The following is a 22,124-nucleotide window of genomic DNA, read 5'->3' on the forward strand; positions in this document are numbered from 1 at the left end:
TTTTATTTGTATGTACTTTGATTGTAATTATGTTTTCAATATTAACAGTCACAGTGTATAATGAAACCATGCCTTCTTCAGTACTTTGCAATGCTTCTGTAAATAATACTCATTTTAAATTATGTAGTTTTGTGAATTTCTCTTTACTGTTGACACTCAAGCTCCTAAGTACCCTTTTACTGGACAGGTCCTCTGGTCCTGAAATCAGGGGTTACTGGTGGTGACTTGTTTGTTCAGGGCTTGTCTTGTCTAACCTTTTAGTCTGTACTTTTGTGTTTCATGTCTGTCCATCCTTGGATCTTCCTGAAGTTTCTTCCCCACCCCATGAGGGGTACTCTGACCTCATTGGAGAGCTCCTTCAGCGACAGACTCCTTCACCCAAAGTGTTTGAAGGAGCAATATCTGTCAGACTGTACAATAAGCACTGCTCCAAGTAGACCTCACACAACCCCCAACCTGGACAATGTACATGACTGTGCAATATTAGTATTTCAGGTATGCTACTACTTCAGTTCAACTGTGCAATATGTAGGCTACGTATATATATATTTTTTTTTCAACAACAATACAATAAATGATAAAACTACATAATGTTACTATTACTATTATTTTACAATGTTTTAATACTATTGTTTTTTTAAAATTGCTTTTGTACTTATTTATTGTTCTTTATTCTTTTTTGACGCTCTTCTATGTTTACTGTCCACTTTGCTGCTGCAATCATGTAAATTTCCCCATCATGTGACTAATAAAGGAATATCTTATCTTATATTCCTTTCATTTCCCTGTTAAAGGGGTTTTTAGGGAGTTTTTCCTCATTTGAATCAAGGGTGTAAGGACAGAGGATGTTGTATTGCTGTACAGACTGCTGTAAAGTGCTCTGAGGCAGATTTGTAATCTAAATTGTAGACACCAAAAAGCAGATCTCATAATTTCTCTATAAGGGTCAGTGACAAATAAGGGTTGGCAAGATGAGCAATTCAAAAATATCTTTAAAAATGGTCTTAAAAGCATGCATCAGGTTTATTAAATCTACATTTTGTATTTTTGTTGGTTTTATGTCATTTGAAATGACATTTGCACCATTTTTTAAATCCAAGAGTAAGACTGAATGCTCCTGAAAATGTCAGATGGTGTAACCACAAAATAATGATAAATATTAAATATTTTATCCATCTACAGTGTATTTAAGTGTACTTTTACAAATAATTACTAATATTGTACTAATATTTAGATGAATTGTATTCCATTACGTTTATTTAATATAAAATACACTGTAATGTAATGTAATCATGCCAAAGTGGTTGATATGGTGTTTCATTGAGGATTTAGCGTTTTTAAGCAAGTTTAATTATTTGGTACAACGTTTTTATGGTTACACTACTTAGACATTTTTGTCATAATCCCATCAAAATGGATTAAAATGAATGGGTATTCTCTCAAAATGAATTAAAAGCAGACATTTCATGCTGGGCCCACAAAAAAGGAATGTGTGCAAGGTATTCATGCAATTATATTTCAAATTTTAACCCTTTTAAATTTGACTGAACCACATGGACACAAGAAAACGTCATGTTTCCTGGTGTTGCAGCAGAGCGTGAAGGTAGCCTGACCTGGATGACGTCATAGCACCGCCCACCGTGGCGTCAGGGAGTCAAAGTGTAAACATGGTGACAAACAGATGAGACAGACGCCAAAATGGTCTTCGAAAGCCTGGTTGTAGACGTCCTCAACAGATTTTTAGGGGACTACGTTGTCAACCTTGACAGCTCACAGCTTAAACTCGGCATATGGGGAGGTAACCTAACTTGTGCTTGTAATTTTAGTTGAGTCGAGCTAGCTAGCAAATGCTAACAGGCGTTAGCCACTAGGCGTGTGTGTCAGAGAGGCTCCCTCAGCTGTCAGTGTCACTTCATTTGTCCCGACATACTGTTAAAAAGGTGTCCAGTGCGAGCTAGACAGCGCAGGTGGATACTAGTTGCTCAGTCAGATCAGTCAGCGTTGTTAATGTCTTGACTTCTACGTTCACTTGTATGTTAGCTGACTTGCAATTGAAAAGGCTGTTTGCTGAGTGCATTTCTGCGAAAAGAGAGATAAACGAGTTCCTCGGGGTCACACCCTTTCACATAGTCAGGTTATGAGTCGCTACAGTGTTTAATTCAGAGTCCTGTTTACGAGCGCGACCAGAAAGTCACATACTGACAGCCCAGTACAACATATGGCAAACTGAGAGGATTAGCAGAGAGGCTACAGACTGAGTGCCACTGCAAAACATGTACCAACTTGTAGCACAACTTTCTAAGTCACAGTAAATTCCTTTGTTTTACTGTTTTATCAAACCTCTTTTATCACAGCTTGACATGTGCTTCTTTCAATAGCAGTAGTGATAAAGGAAGATTTTAGACTTTGCACTCTACCCGGCACAGTGTTTCTCATGGGTCTTATGGTAAAGATTGATGTGTCATGGATGACTTTAAATAACTGTCAGTCAATAAACTTAGCAAATACACTTACAGGTATAAGGACTGTTTACTTAGAGGCCTCATAAAAATGTAAAACCTTTTGGCTTATGAGAATGTACATAATAACAATCAGTAAACAAGTATTCCTTTCATCACAGGTGATGCTATTCTTACAAATCTTGAAATAAAGGAAAATGCCTTGGTAAGTTGCAAAATAAATGTGCAAGTAAGCAAAAATGATCATTCCATTTGGCAATAATGATGGATTTGTTGTTTGTTTTATTTATTGTTTGTTTCTTGCAGAGTCAACTTGACATTCCTTTTAAAGTGAGAGCTGGACACATAGGTGAGATTTTGGTTACTGTCCACATCTGACACTTTTCCTTCGGTACAGAGGAACATTTCTAACTTTGTTTCTTTTAATAGGACGACTGGAGCTAAAGATTCCCTGGAAGAACTTGTACACCCAATCGGTGGAGGCCACACTCGATGGTGTCTATCTGCTCATAGTCCCCACAGCAAGTAAGAACACTGTCTACATCCTACTCAAAGAATTACAGAGATATAATCCATACTCCTCAAAGAAACCATAGTGTATACTGTCACTTCTCTCTGTTTGAGTAGAAATATGTTAAGCTTCAAACATAATAATCTGCTACATGTAAGATGATTTTCTACTCATTGTATATGATCAATGTTTTAAAATATTTAAAAACACATTTTCATTTTAGTCAAATATATTTTAATTTAAAAATCCTCCTAATGCATTCAAAACATCTGTTATATCAAATTCAGTCTGACGAATAAGCTTTAGTACTAGCAGACACAACATAGTCTAACACTGTAGTCAGACAAAGAAGGTATCTTACTTATTCATGACCCTAAAATGCATGTCAGGACAAACAGGAAACTCAAGCTTAACCTTCTCTACTTGTCATTGTTCTCTAAAATGTACGGACCAATAAACATTTTAATGGATGCCATTCTTTTTCAGGTATAAAATATGATGCAGAAAAGGAGGAGAAGCAGCTGCAGGAGGCTCGCCAGAGGGAGCTACAGCGGATAGAGGAGACAAAGCTGAAGGCTGCAGAGCAAGGTTAGGATTCAACTTTCATTTTGTGGAGACTGTGTATGTATGTGTTTGTGTGTGTGTGCGCGTGTGCGTGTGTGCATGTGTGTTTCACATATTTGTGTATGTTTGCTTCCAAGTAGGTTTTTTTGACAGGTTTTAGAGACATTCTTAGCTAAGTTGTAAGCTATAATGGACAGTAGTAATCAGCACTGTGGTGTTAGGTTGCTGGAAGGGTAGCAGAATTGTCATTGAAAACAGAAAAAGATTTGTTGTATAAAGTTAGACGCAACAAAATAGCAGGAGCAGAACATTTTAAGTCATGTAGTCATGATTTGTCTGGTTTGAGTTCCTGTGTTATTTGTAGAGCAGCTGTTGCCACTGTGTTTATCAGTTGTTATGTGAATACTAAAGTAAATGTGTAAATAATCTCTGGGCAAACTTTGGTTTTTTAGTAGTAAACAATACTGTGGCTTAACATTTCCCAGACCAGCTCAGTTTTTGCCACTAAACTATAGAAATTAACAATAGGATGGTACATATGTATCTTTATTGTCTTAACGTATAGGCAACAGTTTCCTGTTTAGGCATTGAAATTTCGAACAAACAAATGCAAATAGTAAGGTAGAGCTCAATGACATTTCATCATCAATAGTTATGCTTCAACAAATGCATCATAAGACTTCTGACCTCACGGTCCAGTTATGTGAGAATTCATTCATTGCTTAGTAACATCCTAAAATAAGGAAAGTTTGCACATTACACTATGTCTTCAGTGGGAATAGTGTAGAAACTAATATGCAGTCTAGTCTAATAATTAATCTTGGTCACCAGTTGCAATCATTATCATGTATGAGTTGGTGCAATTACAAAACAACTCTTGCATTTGTTTTCTTCCTCAGAAGAAATGAGGAAGAGTAAAGTTATTTCAACACACAGCAATTAATAATCATTGTTAGTGAAGCAATACATAAGAAAATCTGCAGGATCAGATCATTTCTCATATTCTTAATATTTGTTTTGTGTTTGACAGAAAACCCCAAGCTAGAGAAGCAGGACACCTTTGTGGAAAAGCTTGTCACTCAGGTCATCAAAAATGTGCAAGTCAAGATCTCTAACATCCACATACGCTATGAAGATGATGTGAGTATTCAGGCTTGGTATATATATAACAAAACGTAAATTCAAAATTACTCAAATTTGTGTTTGCAGATTAAGCAGTAAATGTTAAACGAATGGGAAAAGAGTTGGTTGAATTTTTATACAAACCTAGCAGAGTAAATTTAGTCTCAAGTAGTCTTAAATCTTAACTTTACCTCCTCTTATTCTTTTTCGCAGGTCACTAATCCAAACTGTCCTTTGTCATTTGGAGTGTCACTTAAAAACCTCAGCCTTCAGGTAACATGTTCTAATGTCCCTAATATCAGCTGTATTAAATAACATTAAAACATAAAAACGAAACATATTTATACGTGCATAAAAACATTAAAGTAATCTCATCAAGGCCCCTGTATCTCACTTTTTGTTTGACCTTATAGACGTCTGATAAAAACTGGAATCCCAGCCTTTTGGATGAGAACGCAAAGCTTTTTTTCAAGGTAAGAAATTCAAACACTATCTGTCAGTAATACCTGTACTATACAGCCTATGCACTCATATATTATTGGGAATAACAAACATATCCTGTATGACAGCCAGGATGTGTTTAATTTCATTTGATTACTTTATTTTAAGTAAACTGGAAGAGTCTCTTATTGAGCTGTTTGAACTACAGTACATGTATAATTTAAACCGGTTGGTTCATTTCTGTAGAAAGAGTTTGTCAGCACTCTTTCCAAGAACACATTTTAATTCCTTTTAGCCTTCCTTTGGGCCCTGATCCAAACTTTTCATATCATTGTACACTGTCAGCTCTGTTTGTTATTGTAGCAAGCAGCTGCACTGCTCTAATTGCTTTATGGTTTCTTTCCTCTCAGCTGGTCCAGTTAGACAGCTTGTTTGCCTACTGGAGCGTCAACTCAGTACTCTTCTCCAATCACAATGCAGAGGAAGCTTTGGTAAGTCACCCTGTTATTACTGTGTTTTACCTTGTTTCCACCAACCTCCATTTATCAATGTCATTGTCCGTCTTATTCTCTTGTTCAGGCTCAAGAAACAATCTCATTATTGTGGGCAGTTTTCACTTCTGGATAGAAAAGCAGTTAATAACAGAGTCACACTATGAAAGGCTTTATCCTCAAATGTTTTTAAAGCTTTTGCCATAATTGACCCAGACTTGAAAAATGCTTCTAAGATCGATGCATTTTTTGTTAATCATTCATTTGATCCACAAATGCTTTGGCCCTTATAATACATAGAACTAATGTTTAAAAGTGTTAATGTGTGAATGTGATCTTATGATTTTTTATTTCTGTGCTTGTTGTTAAAGCAGTAAAGAAAAGAAAAGAAAAGAAAAGAAAAGAAAAGCTGAAAAGTTATGAAAATATTGAGTAAAGATAAATGGTGAAATATAAATGAGGCTCCTTTTGCTGTGTCTTCTTATAGCGATGTCTCAAGAACAGCATGGAAATCGACAGCTCTTATCCTGTCGACCATGATTTCAGTGAGTGTCCTTTATTCACATTTTTAAACTGTCCTTTAATTTGCTCACTTTTAAAATTTTGTTAAGACCACTTAATTTCACAACCTAAAGCCATTATTGTCATGAATGAACAAGTGTTTAGTATATACTGTGGTATGTGCAAATAAATGATGAGAGCATTTGTTACTTGGTATGTAATGCAGTGCAGTCCCTGAAGAAATGTGCTTGAATCACCACCAACACATTTGAACAGATTTTCAGCACAATTGAACAGATCGTGTTTTTAGTTTCAATCATAGGCATGAGCTAACAGGTTTTTAAAGGTGTAACATCGCTAAAGGAAAACATATTCACAACTCTCATATCCCACAAAACTACAGGTTCTTTTTTTTTTCATTTGCCGATACAAAAATTAAGCCAACTTCAGCCGTAGGTTCATTGAAATATTAACAGAAAATCATTAACAGTTTTTCTTTTTGCTGGACCACAGTTTTTCGTCCCATCTCAGCGGCTGCTAGACTTCGCATGAATCCTCGGTCGGATGTGGACTTCTCTTCTCCTAAAGTGGACTTGATGGTCAATCTCAGTGAAGTGGCCATTGAACTTAACAGACCCCAGGTAGGAATATGTGTCTGTGTGTGTGTTATTTATAAACCTGTCTCTGTAAAAGCCTGGCTGAAACAGAGGTTTTTGGGTTGAGGAGTTGTTAAGTGATGATAACAGCACTTCTGTCAGCACTTGGTCCATTGAGTAATTGCTGACTTCATTTCTCTCCAGTACATTAGTATCCTGGAGTTGCTGGGCTCAGTGGATATGATGTCACGGAACCTGCCGTACAGGAAGTACAGACCTGATGTCCACGTTCACAAGAATGCCTGCGTATGGTAAGAACTATCAGACTTTAATTATGAATGCCCACAGCCCTAAATATAAACATCTTCCATTGAACTCAGTTTACTTTTAACTACAATTTTTACCTCTTTGTCATTTTACTAAAGCTGCTACTGTTTATGTTCCTGCCATCCAGGTGGAGGTATGTCATCACAAGTATCCTGGAGGTGGATGTAAAGCCTCGTCTCCACATGTGGTCATGGCAACACATTCGTCGACACAGGATCGTGGTGAAACGTTACCGGGAGCTCTACAAGACCAAGATCACCAGCAAGAAACCCAGCGAGGAGTTACTTAAGCAACTAGAGGTGGGACTGTGGGAGAGTGAGCAGGAGGACAGAAACTGATATATAGATGGACTTTGTAAAGAAACAGGGTTGTGGAGAAGAACCTCATAACCTTGCAATTGAAAAGGAGCACCATAGAGTCTCCTTTCCCACTGTTTTTCACTAACATTCTAATATTATAACTGGACAGAGAGAAAGAGAGCAACATATAATATGATGGGGAAAAAAGGAAAACACTAAATATTTGGTTGTGTCTGTCTGAAAAGATTTGTAGAATCTGTTAATTTATTTACCGTTCATCCATTATTCCTTAACTTATTTGATCTCATCCTTTGACAGATTATTTTATCTGCCACGCTAGTAAGGCAAATTTAAATTGAATGAAATTGGTAAAAGATAAAAAGATATGAGGATGGATGAGTGCAGAGGACAAAGGAGATAGATGAGCTGAGGAATGGAAGGAAATGGTTGGGGGAGGGAGTTAAAATTTTTAGGAGATTTTTGAGTAGCCATCACAGATCACCTAACCTGTCGTAAATGAGACCGTATTTGTGTATGTTTTTAAGTATTGTTGTCTGGCTTTTGTATTACTAAATTTATGTCTGGTGGCATATCACTGCAGATGCAAGTCAGAGATTAGACTTGCTTTTTCTGGCAGATTTTGCTTTACAAAAAATGTATTGTTTGCAAAGCCTGACTTGACTGCAGTGACCATCACAGCTGGCTCTGACCATTTTGGTGCCCTAGCTGTGGTTTTTGATTGGAGCCCCCCAAAAAAGTGTAATGATAGTTCCTGCAGTCCAAGAACTTCAAATATACATTGACGTTAAAATGAAGTACCTCCAGCCCAGACAAAGTCCTCCCAGTCCTCCAGACAAAAAGGCGATTGGGGTTTAAGGCTGCCATTCAGTGAACGTTTGGTGTCATTGCCTGACATAGCACATAAAGTTTAGTTGTTGTTTGGGTGAAAGCTAACTGACCAGTAAGGCTTTGAAAATCAAACCATATGAAAACCCTGCTAGTCAATGTGGAAAAAAGAGAGGAAAAACATTAAGAAGGTAGAACAAGTACATATTTCCAAAAGCTGTATACAAGCACACCTATCAGTAAGAAAACATCCATGTCCCACTCATTTGGTGCCCCCTCCTGCCTATGTGGCCTATACCATGGGCTGTCTCTGGTGATCATAATACATTGCCTGGGTTTGCAAAGGTATTTAATTATTAAGCAATTACATTCTCCACATATCCTCTCAGTTATGGATGCATTTACTCTGATCACTCTCTAGTCGTACTTACTCTCCTATCTACTGTAAAACTCTTTAAAGTGATCGATTGAAGTGCATTTGAGGTTGATGTTATATTTCAGAGAACTACAACATCGAATCTCAAGCTGCCCCAATGCAATTTAGGTGCAGTCATTTTCTCTGTCTTTCCTCTGCACTGCAAGCATCAACTTCTCGTAATGTGATTAAAAAGGACGTAGAGTAATGAATGCATTCCTGTAAGGACTAGCAAGAATGTGCTAAAACTTTCTAATCAATTTATCTGGTATCTATCCTCAGGAACCGGAAAAGACGTTGGATATTTTTAACATCACGCTGGCCAGACAGCAGGCTGAGGTTGAGGTAAGCTCTCTGTCTCACCTGTTGTGGGCACTTTCAATTTGTACACTCACATTTGTATTCGTGGTATAAAATGTAATATTTTAAAACTTTACTTTGTGCTTAACGTAATGTCTTTCCTATCTTTATATCTCCAGAATTAAAATTTACAAGACTATAAAAAAAACTGTATATTTTCCCATGTATACCTGTGGATTTAAGAAAAAAAGTAAGCTTAGCCACCATACTGTCTCCACTGCTTCCAAAGTACCACCAACATGTGAAAAACATTTAGTGCAATTAGTGTAGATGTTTTTATCAGTATGTGTATTGGGGTAAAACACTGGATTTCTCATTTGTTCTCATGGGGTACAACAGTTGGATCTCCTGACTTGTGTTTTTCTTCCCAGGCGAGCAAGGCAGGCCTGCGTATTTACCGTCCAGGGATGAAGATGGAGGAAGAAGAGTCTCAGGGTTGGTTAAGCTGGGTGTGGAACTGGGGAGGAGAGCCTGATACACAAGAAAAAGAGGTCAAGACTGGAGGTAAGATATGGAAAATAGATTTATCAGGATATACTGTAGAAAAACAGCAAAGCATGCACATAGAGAATATACACATATGAGAAATAGTACAAAAGCCAACAGCTTCAGTATATGTTTCTAGTAATAATCAGTGGTGTTAGCTAATGAGTTTCTCATTCTTCAAATTCATGTCATTTCATGCCATCTCTTGTCACTCAGGATCAGGTTTTGATGAGCTATTAACCTCTGCTGAGAAAGCCAAACTTTACACTGCCATTGGATACAGTGATACTGCTGTCAATTCCAATCTGCCAAAGGACGTGAGTCACTTCTCTCCCCAACACCCACTTTTCAACTAATAATACACTTCCTTTCGCCTTTCCATCCATGTTGAACAATATTTCTATGATCAAAATACGAATAATGTATCAGATACTGTAATCAAAATACTGTTTGTGTTTTCTTTATAGTTTGAGGACATGAAGGTCAACTTCCACATGGAGAAGCTGTCCGTATCCATCAAAGACAACAAGGACAAAAATGAGATCATCACGCTGACTGTGGGAGAGCTTCTGTCCACCCTCACACAGAGACCTGGAGCGCAAGCCATCAAGTTTGTTATCATTTTTTTTTTTTTTTTTTTTTTTGTAGCGGTGTGCTCTAAGAGTCTGTTCTCCAGTGCAAGTTTTTCATTTGAGTTTATTTTGTTTAAAAAAGCATAGAGCACAAGCATTTCTAGTTGTTTTCATTTAAAAATGTAATTACAAATCTGTGACTAACATATTTTAAAAAAATAAATAAATTATGGAGAGAACCAGTAGAAGCAGTTAGATAGATTAAAAAAACAACACTGTTCATTTACAGCAAATTACACTGCAACACTGTAGGGAAACTTTGTTTTCATTTTTCTACTTCCTTACATAGGGTAGACTCTGCAAGAAAGTAGTAACCATTTCTTTTTGGCATGGTGAATATTTGGTGATATAGGATTCACCCTTTTACTTCCATTGATATTATCTCCTTCTAAGTATTCCGCATTGGTGTCACTAATATTTATTTTCCTTTCTCCTTTTCCTCAGACTCACAGCCAAGCTTAGTTTGTTTGAGGTGACAGGTTTGGCCGATAAGCGGCCTGCACCGACCCTCCTGTCATCAAGGAAGGCAGCTACAGGAACAGGGACCCCGCTGCTTAGTATTTTATTTGAGACCAACCCAATGGACGACAGTGCTAATCAGCGTCTTCATGTGGAATCACAGCCACTAGAAATAATCTATGATGCAGTGAGTGGTGTCTTTTGTTCATATCATTAATGAGCTAGATAAAACCTGAAAGCAGCACAAATCAAATGTGTGTGTGTGTGTGTGTGTGTGTAGATTACAGTGAATGGCATGTCAGCCTTCTTCATGCCTCCTGATGACCTGCAGCTGGATGAGCTCACCAACGCCACCCTGATGAAACTGGAGCAGTTTCGAGACCGCACAGCCACTGGTCAGTTCCACACATACAATCTACTGCTGCATATCAGGAGTAGATTTAAAGCATGGTTTCAACTCTGATGTTTACATTCCTCCATCTTTGTTTTTCCTGAACAATTTTCATTTTTTCATTACCTACACACAGATGTCTTGTCTCAGCCACTCCTTCCTGTTTATTTTTCTTGAGACTGATTATTTCCTGACATTTTGAGCCCGAGTGTTTACAGTGGCATGATGCACTCCAGCTCATTTGAGTACATTCAACAAGGCCTGAGACTTTCCTGTTCTATCACTAAAGTAGACATGTTTGGTACACATTCAAAGCCAACTTCTTTCCTCTTCAAAACACTTAATGATGTTCAAGAGTACGTAATCTTATTACAAAAGTGATAATGACCATAGTGCTTAATGACAAACTTTATCAAGATTAATTTGCACCATCATAATAAAAAAAACCCGAAATAATTGTCATGTCACAGAAGTTTGCTGTATTTGATTAAAGAACAAAAACAAATCTGTTGTTGCCGTTATTTTCTGTTTAGCTTGTATTGACTATGATTGACAAGTTAATGATTGTTTGTTTTTTAGGTCTAATGTATGTGATCGAGACCCAGAAAGTTCTTGACTTGAAGGTGAACTTGATGGCTTCTTACGTCATCATTCCACAGACCGGTTTCTACAATGCAACTCAGAACATCCTGCTGCTGGATCTTGGACATTTCAAGGTCAGAAAGTGCAAAGCCCGGAACTGGACTGAAAATCTGACCCATGATTGTGCTCAAATCAAAAATTCGCTGGTGTTTTGATCATGAAGAGAAAAGTATAATTAAGGAAGGGATCCTTTATCCCTATGGAAACTTCAGATTTGCACATTTTAGTTTATTTTTGTTTTTTTGTTGTGTTTTTAGATGTCCAGTAAGAGCAAGAAGCATCTACCTCAGCTGTCAGTGGGCTCCAGCAACATTGAAGACATCATGTCCAGAGCCTACGACAGCTTTGACATTCAGCTTAGCAGCCTGCAGTTCCTTTATAGCAAACCAGGTACACACGAGGACATGGACATTTAACACAGAGAAAACTATTTAGAAAAATACATGTAAAGGAGGGATCAACTCTTCTTGTCGATCTGTTGGCTGTCAGCTATATCTCAGCAAATAAAATGAACAAATAAGGTAACACATTGAAATCAAAACATTGTTCAAAAATGCTGTATGTTTAGTATTGAGAGAGCGATATAATCATACATTGACATCCCTCCAACAAGATTGTTTTTACGTGTGTGTGTGTGTGTGTGTGTGCGTGTGCGTGCGCGTGTGCACTTGATATAAATGTTGTGTAAGTTAAATGTAAAACATCTACTTTGTGTGATAGATGGTGACTGGAAAATGGCCCGTAAGCAGAAACAATCACCGCTCCACATCCTGGAGCCAGTAGATCTTAAAGTGGTGTTCAGTCGGGCAATGGTTGTCAAAGACTCACGTATGGCAAAGTAAGTGTGTAGTGTTTTCTTTACACTCGGTCAACAGTTAGAGACCTACTGACAAATGAGTTAAATAAGCAACAACATAAATCAAAACACAAAAGTTGTCTTTTTGTTCCCCATTGAACCATTTTTTTTGCTTAAGTCCTTCACAATCTGTAATCAGCAATTTGAAAATATAATGATTTTTTTTTTTGTCAGTTTCACTGACATTAGAATAATTTTTAAAACAGAAAAATGTCAAAAGGCCCCACAATTTTAATACCATTTCAGCCAAACTACACAGTAAAAACTATAGCACTTTAAAAGTTCAGTTGAGCTCAGCAAACTGTTAAATCAAATAATGAGGAAGTTTATGTTTAAGATTAAGGCAGACTGAAATTAAAGGTCATAGGTTTGGGTGTTTATCTTTGTGCTTCCATGTTTGCATACGTGTTTCAGGTATAAGATTTCTGGAGAGCTTCCTCTGCTTTCTCTTCGTATTTCTGATAATAAACTCCGAAGCGTTCTGGAGCTGGTAGACAGCATCCCTTTACCAGAGAGCAAACCACGCAGCGCTGGTCCATCCTCCATTCAAAAGGTAAGAACACTCACAGCCCCTATATGACCCAGGCCAGAGGATCAGATAAAGGGCCTAGATGGAATAACAAAAACAGTTTAGGGCAAATTGAACAAACAAACAAACAAACAAACAAACGAAATCAGGAAAGAAGGAAGAAAAGGAATTTGTTTCTACAGTTGCTCCCACATTTCACAATTAACAGGTCCTGTTCTTACTAGAGGATAGAGAATGGAGTGATGCAATTAATTAAGAAGAATATTAATTGATGATTACTGTGTACCACAATGTATTAATAACTTAAAGATTTTAATAATGTCAGTAATGTGATACGTTTCTTGTTGGTGTGGTTCATGTTTTGTTATTTCCTCCTCAGTCAAAGCAGTCGTTCACCCCCCAGCTCACTCCCAGGAGACCTCTGAACTTAGCCGACCAGCGCTCCTCTCTCATTTTCGAGTCATGTGAGACCATCAGCATCACTTCATTGGGTGAGACACAGATGCTGCACATACAGTAAATGCAGTCCATAGTCCTGTCCTCCTCGCTCTTCACCTTGCGTGCTGCTTTATACACATAATCACTGCTAAATACACTCTTTGTGTTTACTTGTAAAACACTTGGTTCAGTTTGTCTGTGTGTTTGTGTTGATTTGTCTGCAACCCCTCAGGGTCAGAAGAAGATTTGTTCTACGATGCTCCTAGCTCTCCAGTCGGTGATAAACCATTCTTCCCAGACAATCCCATGCCCCTGCGCTACGCAGACTTGCACAAAAGAAAAAGTCTGATCAAGGAAGACACTCAGAAGAACATGACTGACTTCGCTATGACATTTGAAATCAGTGAGGTACAAACATAGAGTTGTTATTTTTTAAATTTCATATTTGATTTATACTAACTTCAACTGATGCCATTTTTTATATCTAGTGTTTGATTTTTTTTGCTGCTTGAAAGTCTAATAGCTTTTAATTTAGTTATTTTTTTTTGCATTCTGTTTAACTGTGAATTTAGAGTATTTACTTCTGCAGACAGAAACCATGCAGGTGTGCAACCTTTTGAATCTAATGTTGATCTAAAATCTAAAATTTCATTTTATCTGCAACATGTTTTTAGTTAACCTGTTTATTTATCTGTCCGGTTGTTTCTGTTTGACATGTAATTCTCCTTTTTTCTTCTTTTCTCATACTTCCTTCTTTACACACATCCCTTCTTTTTATTCTTCCTCCTCCCCTGCTTCTATGACCCCTTTTCAATTCTCTCATTTCTCTCATCTTTCCTATTATTCTTACCCACTTTTCCATTGTCTCTCTACATTTTCTTCTCCTCTATGTTATCTTTGTCCATCTAGTTTTCTGTTCAGTTGTGCCGTCTGTCTGGGGGTCAGGAGGTCACAGTGCTACACTTGGACATAGAGGGTCTGGGCACGGAACTGAAACTGCGCACCTTTGACATGACATCGAACACCTACCTTAAAGAGATCTGCCTCAAGTGTCCTGAATACATGGGTCAGTAGTTGTCTCTTTTACTTCAGCCAGTTCAGGAGAGATTTGTGAATTAATGTCATGTGAGTTTCGATTGCAGTTGTTATTTCTCACCTTTGATTTGTTTCCTTGTGTAGATTCTGAAGAGAAGCAGGTTCAGCTGATCACAACTCTAGACAACACAGAGGTTGACCTGCTAACCCTGGAGTATATTAAAGTACACGTGATACCATACTTTGAAATAATATACATTAACAGTGTCCTGAATGATTATTATCTATGGCTTTCTCACTGAGGATTGTATGCCTTTTCTAGGCTGATAAGAATGGACCGGAGTTCAAGTCTCAACACAACAATACAGAGCAGCTCATTAAGGTGAGATAAATGCGATTAAATAGTGATTCAAATTAAATGCTTCAAAGTTATTCTTTTCTGCTGGGTTATACCAGTTAAGAAAATGTATAGCATGTACATGTAGGTTTCACTGTTGTGTCACGTTTTGTGTGAAGATAACGCAAATGACATTTAAAAGCAAACTTCATTCTCTTAAATCTGTTAAATAATTAATATGTGTAAGTATAAAAACAATTGTGCTTAATGCAAAAAAGGAAAGTTTGTTTTATTAATCAGCTGCTCTTACTTACTTTTAACATTAACATTTCCCATCAGGTGACCTTCTCATCCTTGGATGTTCATCTCCATACGGAGGCTCTCCTAACCACCATCAACTTCCTCAACAACCTCCTGCCTCCATCCACTAAGAAGGAGGGAGGGCAGGAGGAGCTCCCCACCATCCCTGAGGAGGAAGAGGCAGAGGGGGAGAGGGAGAGGGAGGGGGAGAAAAAGGAGGAAACTACTGTAGCCAAGAAAAAAAGTATGGTTATACCCTGTTACCTTACATTTTGTAATTTGATTATTTACCGTATCAATAAGATCAGTTGATAGCGAGTGTGTCATGTCTGATGATTCATGATTTAGATTTGTAATATCAAATGATAAGTTGTGTTTGCAATAATCAATGATATACCCTGTTTGAGCTTTATTAAATTTCACATTCTAGAGCCTTTCATCTTCTCATCTTTAATTAATCAATTTTCCTCTTCTTTTACTTTTTCCACAGCTTCAAAGAGTTCAAAGTTTGCAGACATTGTGAATCTGCATATCAGAGCTGATCTCCGCTGTCTGAAGGTTTTCATTCGAGGAGAGAAAGCCAGGATTTCTGAGATCAGCATTGAAGGTGAGGAAGCCTTGCAACATCTCCATTATACATAAGTACCTGTCTGTTGCAGCTAATATTAACTTTTCTGATTTGTTTCCCTGTGTGTTGTAGTTTGCATGTACATGATTATATGAGAAATGCTTTCTCTTTGTCTGACTTTTTCTTTCAATTTTCCAGGTCTGGTTTCTGAGGTTCTGATGAGGAAAAAGAACATGGAAGTTCTGGCCAACCTGAAGAATATTGTGATCCTTGACTGTGATAATGACGCCTTTTACAAGAAGGTACAGTTAGTCTTCAAAAACTTTAATAGTCTACATTAATTTAGCTAATTGCATTGCTGGTCTCTTCTTAACATGTCTTTTTGTTATAATAATTTTTTATACATTTAAGACTAAATTCAGATTTTCTCTCTTCCTATGTTTGAGCTACTTCTGTTTTTAGCATTTATGAATGTTGCCAAGTCACTATTGGAGCTGACTGGTGTTGCTAAGTCTTGTTTCTTCTTCTTGCTCAATGCATCCAGTCAAGTTGACTTTTAATAAAGTAAAGTGTAGCTCTGTTTGCTTTAATTGTGCTTCATTGTCTCTCATTCATTTCTTAGGCTGTGTCAATAGCAGACAAGGAAGTGTTTGCCTTCCGCATGGTGAACTACACAGATGCAACAGAAGGAGATGCCTATTTGGACATGTCTAACGTTGACACCTCCGTCTCACTGACTGTGGGATGCATCCAGGTCATCTTTCTCAACAAGTTTGTCTACTCCATACTGGTAAGAATCACACATCCCCGTCATAATCCAAGAGTTTTAACAGTTTGCATTTTCTCCTTTTGCTCACCTGTGGGGATGGTCATGTTAAAACCCAACATGTATATTTGTTATTGTCATTAGGCAGAATTGGCATATTTCATGAATATATCAGTGTTTTGTTTTATAATGCAATGATAAAATCAATAATCAGACAAATTACCATGACATAACATGAAATGTATTTTTATTTTAGATATGAATTGTCATTGCTGGTATTATTCCTTGTTCTAATCCAGCGTTTGAGTGGTAATGACTATTGATCATTAAAATAGATGATATATATCATATACTATGAGATCCACATACATTTTGTGATTATTTATCATGTCTTTAGCTGTTAAGTATCTTACTCATTCACTTAAAACTGTCTAAGGTTGCTTATTAGTCTTTTTTTTCCTGCTGTCCCATTCCCGCTACTAATCATTTCTCTCTTTTACTGTTTTTGTGCCCGTTCTTTCTTCCTCCCAGGCATTTATCAATAACTTCCAGGAGGCTAAAGATGCCCTGGCTGAGGTGACAGTCCAAGCTGCAGAAAAGGCAGCGTCAGGTGTGAAAGAACTGGCAGAGCGCAGCACACGGATCGCTCTGAACGTCCACTTCAATGCACCTATCATCTTCCTCCCCCAGTCATCCACTTCTCCCAATGTCATCGTGGCTGATCTCGGCTTCCTCTCTGTTAAGAACAGTTTTGTCAAGCAGCCCTTTAAAGATGATGCAAAGATCCCGCCTGTTGTGGATAGAATGACAGTGAGACTGACTGACCTCAAGATGTACAGGTGTGTTTTCAGCCATCGTTATGTTCACATGCTGAAATAATATAGTATTCTGCAAAGCAGTAAAAATGTGACTGAATTAAAAAACAATCAGCTATTGTTTCAATAACTTTGCTAATGACTGTTGTGTTGTTGCCACCCCCAGAACCACATACTTAAATGAAGGATTTCAGGGAGAGACCCAACTGTTGATGCCAGTCAGCCTTGACTTGGAAATCCAGAGAAATCTTTCATCCAACTGGTACCACAGCATACCTGACATAGAGATCACTGCTCATCTTAAGCCCATGAGTGTAAGTTGCGGTGTATGGTAGCATGAGGAGAACTGTGGTGGTTTTGATGAGCAATCTTTTTCATTTCAGCATTTTATATCACTTCGTCTCTTTTTCATTTCAGCATTTTATATCACTTCGTCTCTTTTTCATTTAGTCTGAAGGTTGTTAATGACTCCTACTGGATTAATAATTAATATGTATACAAACTACAATATATTACATTTTTATTAATATCTGCAAAAGTTAATTGTTCATCTATGATCCATCTCTTTGTGTTTTGACATTGAATTCCAAGATTAGGTTTGGGGGTAAATTTAAAATAAAGTAGTCAGTAGTGTCAAATCCTGTGTCATTTCCCGACAGCTGATCCTCAGCCAGGATGATATGACAGTGGTCCTGAGGACTCTGAGTGAAAACCTGTCGGAGAAATCTGATGCCGTCCCCCTTCCAGTTCCTCCACCAACCACAGACCCCTCCTCTGACTGTGTGTCCAACAAAGAATCCCAGGGCTCTGGGACCACTGGACCCGCCAGCAGTAAGGAGGCAGACTTTTTTTACTGCAAACTTCTAGGCAAAAAAAATAAGAACTTAGTGGGCAAATGAGCAAGTCAGGTCAGTCCTCAGTCAGGGCTCTTTCAATTTAGTACAGTATGTTAAGATTAAGGATCTAAGTGTTTCCATGGTTATGAAACTCCAAGAAGAGTCAGGAAATATACAAATGTGTTCCATGACTGAAAATATTTTGGACCATTGTAAGCAAATGCCATTGAACATTTAAGCATATGCTTTGTAGGTAACACAGTGGTGACAGCGGCTGTTGTGGAAACCCAGAAGAACAGCAAACTGAAGAGCACGCTCAAATTAGACTTCAAGTTCGACTCCATGACACTTGTCCTGTACAGCCCAAATGGAAATGAGGTAATACACACACAAACATACACCAGGCACAAGTGATGAGTTTATAAAATAAGGCTGGTCCATCCTTATTTTATGAGACTTGGTTAGCTAACACAGTGTACATGTCGTTCTCTAGTTACCGCCGTTGGACTCACATGATGAGCAGCTGAAACTGGCAGAGTTTACTCTGGGAACCATCTCTACCTCCATCCACATGTTCTCCGACAGCTCCATGAAAGCTTCAGTACGACTGGCTACCTGTCTACTAGATGACAAGAGACCCAAAATCAAGATGGTCACCCCGAGGTACTGGACAAACACACACACACACACACACACACACACACACACACACACACACACACACACACACTCTCTAAAGCACACTCAATATGGATGTATAATCCAAATCTCTACAATTTAATACATTTAGACATATATTGTCTTTGCAGAGATTTGTATTTTGCACACTTCCTCATCATACAGTATCATGATAAAATACCTAGACTCCAAGCTGAAAACATAATATTTTGTTAAAATTCACAACAACAACATATGCCAGCTTGACTGTTGTTATCAATGTCTGTTCTCAGATAATATTGTATCTTTTGCAATGCAGTGAGTTGAGTTAAGTTGATATGAGTTAACCTAATTGCCATTACAACAAAGTAGAATGAGCCCTTTACATGTATATAGGGAGTGGGTCCCTTTCCACAGAGCCCGCCATGTTGCAGTGCCAGGTTTTGACAGTAGCCCAGAATGGACAAACCAAATACTGGCTCTAGAGAGAGCCTTTTGCAGCCACTGTAGGTTCCCCTACATAGTTGCTGTAGCGGCCCTTTTTCAGGCCGCACTATTCTAATGAATGCTGGGACTTGTGTTTTTGCTGATTAGGTGTGAATTCGGCCTTAAACTGTCACTTTGCCCAGTCTTTCAAATTTCTCTCATTAATCTCTTTAACCTTCCTGCCAACCCATGTATTGTCCTCCCCAGGATGATGGAACTGTGTCCTGGTGCAGAACAGAACATGATGGTGGAGGTGAACTACCGTCAGGGCCGTGATGGCACCACTTTGGACACAGTGGTGCAGGATGTGTACCTGTGTGCCAGCATGGAGTTCCTACTCACTGTGGCAGATATCTTTCTCAAGGCCACCCAACAGGGCTTCGCTCAAGTTCCACAACCCAAGAACAGTACTGGATCAGGGGAAAAGAAGAACATTAACTCCTCTGTCACATCTAAAGAGTCTAGTGAGTTAAAGTATTGGTTTTTATAAAGTTAGCTAACAGTATGTTAAAATAGGATTGTCAGTTCAGCAAGATGAAACTATAAGACATAGCCAAGTTGAGAGCATATGTGAGTTGCATTAATTTAACAATGAATTTAATTAATTTGACATTAAGTGTACCCTTTTGTCTTACTCCCCTTGACTGATGTTTTCCTCTGATACTTTCTGCCGCTGTCAGCTGCAACTCCGGCTGTTGTGTCAAAGACAGAGATGAATGTCTTAGTGCGAAATCCAGAGATTGTGTTTGTTGCTGACCTGACACGTGCCGACGCCCCAGCCCTGGTGATGACCACACAGTGTGAACTAGTAATGAAAAGTGATGCAGAGGGTTCACAGATGACTGCTGTTATCAAGGACCTCAAGGTTCGTATTTTCATCTTAATGTAACCCTGAAAAAGTACACTTTTTTGAAACAATAAAATAATTGATATATCACAGCATTTAAGACTAACTCATATAAAAAGTTTATTTGGATGGCTATTGTTGCTGTAGGTAGTGGCGTGTCCGTTCTTGAGAGAGAAGAGGAAAAACAATGTGACCACAGTACTACAGCCGTGTCAGGTGTTCTTCCAGAGTACTCAGTCCTCAACCTCCCCTCAGGCTATGGAGGTGTCCATCAATGCTCTCACACTGAAGGCAAGTGTTTCATGATCATTACACAGGAATTAAATTCAGAAATTATGTCATTCAAATTGAAAAAATCAATTGCTTCATCAAAATTGATAATCATGATACCCTTTAAGTGTCCCTTTCCTGTATTAGTTTGCCTGAAATTGATGTTAAAAGAGGCATTTTGTCTAATAATTCTTACGGTTTGGCAACATATATTATCTCAGCTTATATAAGTTTGTATCAGCCACCATTGAGGGGAAAAAAAAGTGAATGTTGAAGCAAAGAAAGTTCTATATGTGTAGAATTAGACATTGAAATGTAACTTTTGACAGTTCAGTTGGTATGAAACAGTTTTATGACTCTGCTATCTGGCTCTCTGTCTAGGTATCTCCAATCATCATTAACACAGTCATCACCATCCAGTCTGCATTGAATACCACAGCAGAAACTCCAGAGGAACTGGAAAGTCCCGTCCCCGTGGACATGTGGGAGAGACGGGGCTGGAAGGAACTCAAACTCTGGTTCCTAGAGGAGGAGGGGGATGAAGACATAAAGTCACTGGTCCCATTGATACCACAGGGAGAGTCATTACAGGTATTTAACAGTAGGCTGATTTCTTGATATAAAACAGCCAGTGAACAGGTTGTTTAGATTTTGTTGCAGTGTTTATTTTTATTACATTTCAATGTCACTTTTATATCACAAACCATTGATATCTTTTGAAGTAGTATTTTATTCCATGCACTAAATAAACTGTACTTTAGCTTCTTTTGTAAGAACAGAGTATTTCATAGACTGTCCATCCCTGCAGATGACCATCAAATCAATCTGTCTGACTCTGGAGGCTGGAGTGGGACACCGCACAGTCCCCATGCTTCTGGCTAAGTCCTCCTTCCATGGAGATGTCACAAACTGGTCTACACTCATTAACTTACACAGCGAACTCAACTTAGAGGTAACACACACACAAACACAGAAATGTCTTATCCAGAACCTTATCCTAATCGTAAATTAACCCTTTCACTACACAATAGAAGTGTGTTGGCTAAGATTTTTCAAGGTTTTTTTCTTTGCCTTTGACATCAGTTGCTCCATTATAAGATGAATTATGGACACATTTGTAACATTTAATTTTAAGATTTTGACATTATTGCCACATTTATGGTAACTTACTGCAATATTTGACATATTTCAGATTTTTATGTGTAGAAGTCATGCTCCTGTAGGCTGTTGAAGTTTTATTTGTGTTTTTTATGTTTTGTGTGTAGGTACACTATTACAATGAGATGATGGGAGTGTGGGAACCACTGCTGGAGCCCTTAGAGGATGAGACAAGAGATGGTTTCAGACCCTGGACATTAAAACTGAAGGTACTCATACACATACATGCATGCACACACACACACACATATATATGTATGTATATATATATATATATATATATATATATATATATGTGTGTGTGTGTATATATATATTATATATTATTATATATTATTATTATTATATTATATATATATATATATATATACACACACACACACATATATATTAGGGCTGTCAATCGATTAAAATATTTAATTGCATGATTGTCTTGAGTTAACTCACGATTAATCGCATGCTTGGCCAACAGGTGGTATTTGAGACTCAACGTACTCCGGTGGTAACTCAATTCACATGAAAATAAATGCAAATACCTTGGTCTTGTCGATAGACCCATCTGGCAGGGCTTTGGTGCTGAATTTGCCATTCATAAGACCCTTTTCTTTTCTGCTTTTTATCCAAAACATTACTGCTGCATCACTTCCTTATTTCTCAAACTACCAACCAGGCCAAGGGTCAAAC

The 22,124-nt window shown here is 37.9% G+C and overlaps 1 protein-coding gene across 3 annotated transcripts in view; it reads left to right on the forward strand.

The window, feature by feature from the left end:
• The first annotated feature begins 1,659 nt into the window (after positions 1-1,659).
• Positions 1,660-22,124, forward strand: part of vps13a (vacuolar protein sorting 13 homolog A) — a 41,305-nt gene continuing 20,840 nt past the window's right edge. For all 3 annotated transcript variants that reach the window (XM_062418104.1, XM_062418105.1, XM_062418106.1), the window contains exons 1-43: positions 1,660-1,798; positions 2,621-2,664; positions 2,766-2,808; positions 2,889-2,984; positions 3,457-3,558; positions 4,565-4,674; positions 4,870-4,929; positions 5,070-5,129; positions 5,508-5,588; positions 6,076-6,133; positions 6,603-6,730; positions 6,890-6,996; positions 7,140-7,311; positions 8,855-8,917; positions 9,304-9,436; positions 9,635-9,735; positions 9,886-10,028; positions 10,495-10,696; positions 10,790-10,904; positions 11,480-11,616; positions 11,800-11,932; positions 12,263-12,380; positions 12,813-12,951; positions 13,307-13,418; positions 13,598-13,773; positions 14,275-14,431; positions 14,545-14,624; positions 14,723-14,782; positions 15,077-15,281; positions 15,528-15,644; positions 15,804-15,907; positions 16,228-16,395; positions 16,903-17,210; positions 17,353-17,500; positions 17,846-18,017; positions 18,276-18,400; positions 18,516-18,685; positions 19,373-19,629; positions 19,846-20,030; positions 20,160-20,303; positions 20,664-20,873; positions 21,091-21,234; positions 21,548-21,649. In XM_062418104.1, the coding sequence (XP_062274088.1) occupies positions 1,699-1,798; positions 2,621-2,664; positions 2,766-2,808; positions 2,889-2,984; positions 3,457-3,558; positions 4,565-4,674; positions 4,870-4,929; positions 5,070-5,129; positions 5,508-5,588; positions 6,076-6,133; positions 6,603-6,730; positions 6,890-6,996; positions 7,140-7,311; positions 8,855-8,917; positions 9,304-9,436; positions 9,635-9,735; positions 9,886-10,028; positions 10,495-10,696; positions 10,790-10,904; positions 11,480-11,616; positions 11,800-11,932; positions 12,263-12,380; positions 12,813-12,951; positions 13,307-13,418; positions 13,598-13,773; positions 14,275-14,431; positions 14,545-14,624; positions 14,723-14,782; positions 15,077-15,281; positions 15,528-15,644; positions 15,804-15,907; positions 16,228-16,395; positions 16,903-17,210; positions 17,353-17,500; positions 17,846-18,017; positions 18,276-18,400; positions 18,516-18,685; positions 19,373-19,629; positions 19,846-20,030; positions 20,160-20,303; positions 20,664-20,873; positions 21,091-21,234; positions 21,548-21,649 (5,589 nt within the window). In that variant the 5' untranslated portion in view covers positions 1,660-1,698. The remainder of the gene's footprint in view (positions 1,799-2,620; positions 2,665-2,765; positions 2,809-2,888; positions 2,985-3,456; positions 3,559-4,564; positions 4,675-4,869; positions 4,930-5,069; positions 5,130-5,507; positions 5,589-6,075; positions 6,134-6,602; positions 6,731-6,889; positions 6,997-7,139; positions 7,312-8,854; positions 8,918-9,303; positions 9,437-9,634; positions 9,736-9,885; positions 10,029-10,494; positions 10,697-10,789; positions 10,905-11,479; positions 11,617-11,799; positions 11,933-12,262; positions 12,381-12,812; positions 12,952-13,306; positions 13,419-13,597; positions 13,774-14,274; positions 14,432-14,544; positions 14,625-14,722; positions 14,783-15,076; positions 15,282-15,527; positions 15,645-15,803; positions 15,908-16,227; positions 16,396-16,902; positions 17,211-17,352; positions 17,501-17,845; positions 18,018-18,275; positions 18,401-18,515; positions 18,686-19,372; positions 19,630-19,845; positions 20,031-20,159; positions 20,304-20,663; positions 20,874-21,090; positions 21,235-21,547; positions 21,650-22,124) is intronic.

This window comes from Scomber scombrus, chromosome 4 (assembly GCF_963691925.1).
Source record: "Scomber scombrus chromosome 4, fScoSco1.1, whole genome shotgun sequence".
Lineage (NCBI taxonomy): Eukaryota > Metazoa > Chordata > Actinopteri > Scombriformes > Scombridae > Scomber > Scomber scombrus.